This window comes from Echinops telfairi, unplaced genomic scaffold (genome assembly GCF_000313985.2).
Source record: "Echinops telfairi isolate 266 unplaced genomic scaffold, ASM31398v2 ScPeMD7_5592;HRSCAF=6446, whole genome shotgun sequence".
Taxonomy (NCBI): domain Eukaryota; kingdom Metazoa; phylum Chordata; class Mammalia; order Afrosoricida; family Tenrecidae; genus Echinops; species Echinops telfairi.
This window is the reverse complement of record NW_022109491.1, coordinates 26,921,663-26,928,781: the sequence shown is the minus strand read 5'-3', so window position 1 is coordinate 26,928,781 and position 7,119 is coordinate 26,921,663. Positions and strand designations below refer to the sequence as shown.

General features: G+C 47.7%; 1 protein-coding gene across 1 annotated transcript in view; it reads left to right on the top strand.

Moving 5' to 3' along the window:
• Positions 1–7,119, top strand: part of SIRPB2 (signal regulatory protein beta 2) — a 56,136-nt gene that overhangs the window by 42,260 nt on the left and 6,757 nt on the right. Inside the window, exon 3 of the mRNA XM_013007864.3 lies at positions 5,470–5,823. Within this exon, the coding sequence (XP_012863318.2) occupies positions 5,470–5,823 (354 nt within the window). The remainder of the gene's footprint in view (positions 1–5,469; positions 5,824–7,119) is intronic.

Here is a 7,119-nt window from a genome sequence, read left to right as displayed (position 1 = left end):
GAAAATGTTTTGAGAATGATGTACAAAAGCACTTTACACAATTGATGTGTGTATGGATTGCGATAACAGTTGTATGAGCCCCTAATAAAATGTTTTTTTTTTTTAAAAGAAGGCACTCTGGTAAAATGAAGGTGAATGGGCCCCATGACTTGGGTAAAGTACAAGGTATCATGGTGGAAGGCGCCTGTTTAACTTGGCTGAGGTGGTGCCAGTTAGAATTCCTGAGTACTTTAACTGCCATGGGAATAGTGAGGATTACAAAGTGTGGACCTGACCACCGTGGTTGTAGAGGTTTGGGATGAAGAGTTTTGAGAAGTACTGAGATTCCAGGTTGCAGTGCGGCCACCTGAGAGATTTGGTCTGAGTCTTCGGGGCAGGGCAGGTACCTGTCCACATGCTTCCAGAACAGCTGTCTTAAAAGAGAGAGATAAGGGAGATAGGATGCCAAGGGGGGTTCTTAGACTGGTAAGTGGTGGTTAAGTAGGAATGGTCTTCCAACATGAGTTCAAAAGGACTGAGGAAGGTGGGACTACGAGGGGAGGCTCTAATGCGAGCAAAGGCTATTGGTAAAAGTGTGAGACCCAGGACTGGCAGAGTTCTACAGAAAGCTTTGTGAGTGATCTTTGAGGAGTCCATTCACCTTTCTGCTTTTCCTGATGACTGAGATCTGCATGGGATGTGTATCTTCCTATCAATAGCTCAGGCTGAGCATACCTGATGAGTAATCTTGGAATTAAAAGCAGGCCCATTATCAGATTGTATGGAGGTGGGGAGACCAAATCTGGGAATGATGTGGGTCAGCAGGGTGTCTGTCACATTTCCACAGTTCCATGCTTGGTAGAGAAGGCTTTTACCCACCCTGTAAGGGTGTCAACCATGGTAAGAAGATATTTCAGCTTTTTGTGTGATGGCATGTGGGTGAAGTCTACTTGCCAATCCTGTCCTGAGAGATGTCCTCTCATCCGATGGGTAGAGGAGTTTGGTTTAAGTCCTTCCTGCGGGCTGACAGAGGCACGAGTGTGGCAGGCAGAACAAACAGTGTTCACAAGGGTTTGCAATGATGGTGATGAAACAGAGACTTAAGGAAATGGCAAAGGTTTTCAGGGCCGATGTGTAAAGAGTGTTAGCTCTGTTGTACAATGGTGGCTGTCTGGGCTTGGTGTAAGGCTAGCTTTTCCTACAGCATCACCCACCCTTCTGGGGTTAGGGTTCCTCCCTTGGACAGCAAGGAGTGTAGTTGCATGTCTGTATACTGTGGCTGGACATTGGGCAGTGACAAGAGGAGGCTGGGAGAGGGGTGAGGCTGGTCTGAATTAGTTAGGCTGCGGGCGACCATGTCTGCTCAGTTGTTTTCTTATGTCACCAGGGAATCATGAGTTTGATGCCCTTTATATTTCTTATACTATAATCCTCCTCTTATAATGAACACATTCATTTCTCCTTTCTCATTAACTTCTTGGCAAACAGCTTTCTGTATACTTTTCTGACTATTTAAAACTTACTGTCTCCATCTTAATTTTTTTGCGTAACTGGCCCATTAGACACCCGATGTGTAAGGGGCCCAGTGGACAATGGGTGAGAGGGACGGCCATCAATTCCCAAGACAAAGACCTGGGAAAGGTATAAAGGATCAGAGAAGGAAAGCAAAACAAAAAGGCAGCCCTTGTGTCAACCAGAAAGGACAAAGCCTTGCCCGCCACCTTGATTGGTATCCTGGTCTCGGGGAGGATGATCGGGGTTGTCGAGTTTAGACGCCGTCAGTCCTCAGCAGCTAGGCCCAGTAGCGTCAATGGCAGGTCAGGGCTTGGAGGGACTGGCCTTTCACGGCTGGGTGCCAAAGAACAGTCAGTTCTCCAGTGGCCCCGTTGACTGCATGCCAGACAAGACTTGTTGGGCAGATGAGGTTGTGGGCAGCGCTTGGCCCAGTGACCTGGCTGACCACACTTGAAGCAGGCTCCTGGGGTGGTCTGAAACTGCTGTTCCCAGGGCCTGGCAAGGATGCCGATGTCTTCTTGGCTGCCGAGGCTCTCAGGGCTGTAATCAAGGCTTGGGCTTGTAAGTTTGCCTTCTGGCTATTTTGAGAAGCCCTATCTGCCTCTGCCTGCTCCTCTCTGGTATTAAACCTTTAAAGGCCATATTTACCAGGCCCCATATAGGAGTCTGAGGGTCGTCCTCAGCCCTTTTAAACTTTTTTCTAATGTCTGTAGCTGATTGAGTGATGAAATGTGTGACAAGGACAGTGGCCCCTGCTGGTGAGGTTGGGTCTAGGCGGGTGGATTGGGTGAGGGCTTCAGTCAGGAGATTTAAAAATGCTGCTGGATTTTTATCCAGCCTTTGAGTAATCATCCTGAACTTATAAAAATTAACTTCTTTGTGAGAGATTCCCAGGAGGCCAGCCAAGACACACTGGAGCATTTTATCTTGGTGGACCCAGCCATCCTGGCCTGCCTGGGTATCAGTCTGGTGACTCCAGCCTGGTTCCTGGCTCAGGAGGGCCTGATTACCCACAGGCATGTTGGGGTCAGTAAGATGAACCTGGTCTGCATGCTGCTGGGCAGTGGCAAAAACACGCTCTCTTTCATTTGAGGTGAGAGTGGATCAGAGGACTACAAAAATATCATGCCATGATAAATTATAGGCTTGATATAGATAGCAAAGCTCTTTGATGTAGGCGATGGGCTTATTGGAAAAGGAATTTCAGTGCTCTTTAATTTGGGATAAGTTGGTGAGAGAGAAGGGAACATGGACGTGGACAAGACCCTCAGTGCCCACAACTTCCCATAGGGGGCAGAGGAGGGGTTGGTGCGAACAGGTATGATGACTGACAGGAAAAGACAAAGGAAGGAACATAGGGCCTGGAGTGGGGGGGAGGCCTTACTGGGGGTGCAGACAAGGAGTCAGGAGGTTTGGAGAAAGACAGGGGAAGTACTGTCAGGGACCTGATTAAAAGAGTGTTTGGCTAAGAGAACTTGAGTGGGGGTGACAGGTAGTACAGATAAAGACTAGCAGGATAACAGGTAGTACAGAGAGAGACGGGAGCATAGAAGGAAGAAAGCTTGGACGTAGGGGACCTTAGGCCAATTGCCATTATCTAGTTTATATGGGGGCTAAACCGAACTGCAGTAAAGAAACAAGGCGTTGGGCCGGACATCTGGCGTTAAGCCAAGGGTTGAGAGGTTAGTTAGGAGACTCCCTAAAGGAGTGGAAGAGTCTGGCTTGAAATTTTTGTTTCCCATGTGGCAGGGTTCTTGAAAGAGACCAAGCTAGACAATCAGCGTCCCAAGTATCCAATTGGGTCTCCCAGCTCCCCCAGAAAAGGGGCAGAGAGACTCAGATATCTGAATGTCTCTGACCCTTGGATGAAGGGAGCAGGGCTTAGCAGCCTCCCAATTCCCGGGCTGTCCTTTGGATGGAGAGGCTCTGACACGGGCCCATGGTTCAGCAGAAATTAATGGACAGAGCCTCTGCTGGAAATACTCAGCAGCAAGGGACAGTGCCCAAAATAGCAGAGATAAAATTTAGTCGGGTACTCATTCATAGACTTGACGGATGGCAGCTGAAAGGGCCCAGTCGGAGGGAAGGGGGGAGGGAAGAGAGAGGGGCATTGCAGTCGCCCAAGGGCAGGCGGGGGCACATCAAGACACCTCGTACTCTTCCCGGATTTTGGCACCAAAGGAGAGATACACCGAGGCACGAGGAAAAAGAGAAAAAGTTAAGAGGCTGTAACAACCCTTTATTAGAAAAGAAGCTCCCGAATGAGGTCTAGCAAGTAGCCCAGGAAAGACGCACCCAGTGAGGAGAGTGGTGGGTTTTTAAAGGAGGGGCTGAGGAGGGTCCCTTTGGGAAGGGGCTGGGGCTGCAGCTGCTGGGGATTTTCCACTACTGTCATGTCTTGCCTTAGTCTAATTGTCCAGCCATTGCAGGTGGAAAGGAAAGACGGTTATTCTAGGAGCCAGTTCGGAGAATGATCCGTCAACTTCATTTCCTGGTACGTGCAGGGAGAAGGGTTGAGGCCCTGACAGCCTGTCCCTGACCTGGCACATAGAACTCACAGACAAATTTCATGGTTCAAGAGTTTATAAAAGGAGTTGGAGCCCTGGTGGCATAGTGTTTACAAGTTTGGCTGCGACCTGCAAGGTCAGCAGTTTGGTATCACAGCATTCCACTCCTGTCAAGAGTGACAGTCTCAGAAACTCACAGGGCCAGCTCCACCCTGTCCTATGGAGTCACTATGAGTCAGAATCGAGAAGCTCAGGGTAGTTGTTTATCAGAACATGTTACAAAGTTATTTCAGGTTTGCCCAAAGGGGAATACCACTCTGCTATAAGTCTCGGCTCAAACTCAGTGAGTCTGCTCCCTTACTTAAGAGCCCTGAGCCACTGCACTCCAGTAAGCCTCCTCCCAGAGGCAGTCAGTTCCACTTCTGTGGTCAGCAAACCCAGCTTCCTCAATTCAGCGCCCAAAGACACTCCACTCCACAAGTCAGCATCCTGCACAAAAGCACTCCGCTGTACGTCTTCCCAGTCCGCCACTCTGCTTCATGCCTGGCTCCTGATTCTGCTGCCAGAGCTTTTCTGATGTTATAGCTGTCTTCTGGAACCAGGAGGTTTACTGCACTGGAATCTCTGGTCCAGAGGATCTGCTCCACTCCTGGCTTTTGTTGGTAATGAGAGCCTTCCTCCTGTTTCTCAAAGGGCTCGTTTAATACACAGCAGAGGGCATTCCTGGAATCCTGCTTACTGTCACACATAGGTGAATCCTATCAGTATCTTCCTGCACCTTCTTACCAGACCCATATAGGCAAAGATGGTTTGGTGGGAATTAGAGACTAAAAGAGACTAGTTAGAGGCTAGAAGAACCACATTAAATAATGCATATCTCCAGCGGACATATCTTCCCATTTCCCTAAATGTTCTTCAATTTCTTCCAGCAATGTTCCGTAGTTTTCAATCCACCCATCTGTAGCAGAATTCGCTCATAAATATTTTGCTTCCTGTATGTCCTATGTCCTTGTGTCTGTCCCCCAGTTTCCAGATTACTGGCATCACTTGCATTTGATGGGTATTTTCTAGGGTACCATTAAAATGCCTTTGCCAGAAATAAAAAAGATTACATATTTACTGATGTGGATGTCATTTCCAGCACTCTTCATTTTTCTGTGTAAACGTGGGTTTCCATCTGGTGCCATTTCCCGTCCGCAGGACATCTTTAATGTTTATTGTCGAGTGAGAGTACGTCTGTGTGTCTTGGGAAGTATTTCTTTTGCTTCCAGTCTGGAAAGATCAATCCACTAGATATCAAAAGAATTCTAGTTTAGTTTATTCTTTCTCTCCAACCAGCCACCTTGTCTTCTCTTTCCCTCTCCAACTCCACTCAAGCGTCCTAAGCAGTTGTTCTTTGCTTAGATAATGATTCTTGCTTTAACTTTGCCTACCTGCCCAGTGAAAGGCCTTTCTACCTCTGTTTCAGGAACCTCTGAGCCTGAGTGGCAGGTGCTACAACCTGAGGGCCCCATGCTTGTGGCAGAAGGCGAGACGCTCCTACTGAGGTGCACAGTGGTTGGCTCCTCGATTGAAGACAGGGTGAAATGGATCAAGGTGAAAGTTCAAGACAAGCAGGAAATTTACAACTTCAAACATGGCGTCTTCCCTGGGGTGCTGCCATTGAGGCAACGGACATTAGAACCACTTAAGTGGGATTATTCTATCTATATCCACAACGTCACCAAGGAGCACGGTGGAAACTACCACTGTGTGAAGTCTGATGGCTCGCATAAGCCCGTGAAGATGATGCTTGATGTGGGAACCTCAGTGCTGGTGATGGGTGAGTATCAGCCTCTGAAGTCACAACATTCTGCTTGGATTTTATCTCCCTGGACAGTCACCTCCAGCGACAAGACGGCAACATAGCACAACATCTCGATAGCATCTGACAATAAGTATTTCTCTCTCACTCACCTACCAATGGGTGGCTGGGGCATTTCTGCTCCACACGTCTCATGATAGGGCCCAGGCTGGAGAGGAAGCAGCGGCCTTGGGTGTCTTTTTCTCATAGAGGCAGAAGAAGCACAAGAGGGCAAGCCCACCTGCACAGGCATATTTCAGTCCTAGGTGGTACAAAGGATTTGCCAGAGACTGATAACCTAACAGTTGGTGGTTTAAACACCCCCAGCAGGACTGTGGAAGTAAAGGCCTGTAAATCGGCTTCCGTAAGATTACAGCCATGAAAACCCTATGAAGCCATTCCATCCTCTAATACATGGAGTTCGCCAGGAGTAGAGATCAGCTTGGTGGCAACTAACAACTCGTTGCTTGTCTGCCAGCATATCCCACTGGTGAAAGTGAGCCACGTGGCTATCAAAGTCAAGGGGCAGGGAAGTGCACTCTGCCCACAATGAGCCCATGGGTGTACCCTATGACCAGAAGGAAGTCCAGATATGCCATACTACCAAGACTTATAATCCAATCAACTGCACGCCTCAAGTTTATAGTGTCTAGAATTCCATCAATAGTGGTCTAGATATTGAAATATGGAGCCTGTCATTCAATACTAAAACTAGCAACAAAGACCAGTTGGTTATCGGTCCAACTGCAATTCATGATGACCCCATGTATTTCAGGACAGAGCTACTCCATAGGGGTTTCAATGGTTGTACCAATGAGCCCCTACATTAACCACTTCCGCTCTGTGCACTTTAAGAGCTGAATTTGGAACATAGGAAGCATCCATCTAAGATTCAGAGCTCATCGGGGAGACTAAACATAAGGATGGATGCTTGTGAAATTGCCTTGTCAGTGGACAGTATCTGGGTCTACTTGTAGAGCTCATCTTAGCCTGGAGAACGCATCTGGGGGAGCCTGCCTTCACTCCTTCCCAACTGTGAAAACTGCCTCTTCGGGGATTCTATGCGTTTCTGCTCTCCAGGGGTTTCTTAACTGTTGTGACTTTCTGACTTCCTTGATTTCTTTTTTTTTTTTATAGTCTGATTGTCATCTTTTTTTTTTTTAAACATTTTATTAGGGGCTCATACAACTGTTATCACAATCCATACACACATCAATTGTGTAAAGCGCATTTGTACATCATTCTCAAAACATTTTCTCTCCACTTAAACCCCCG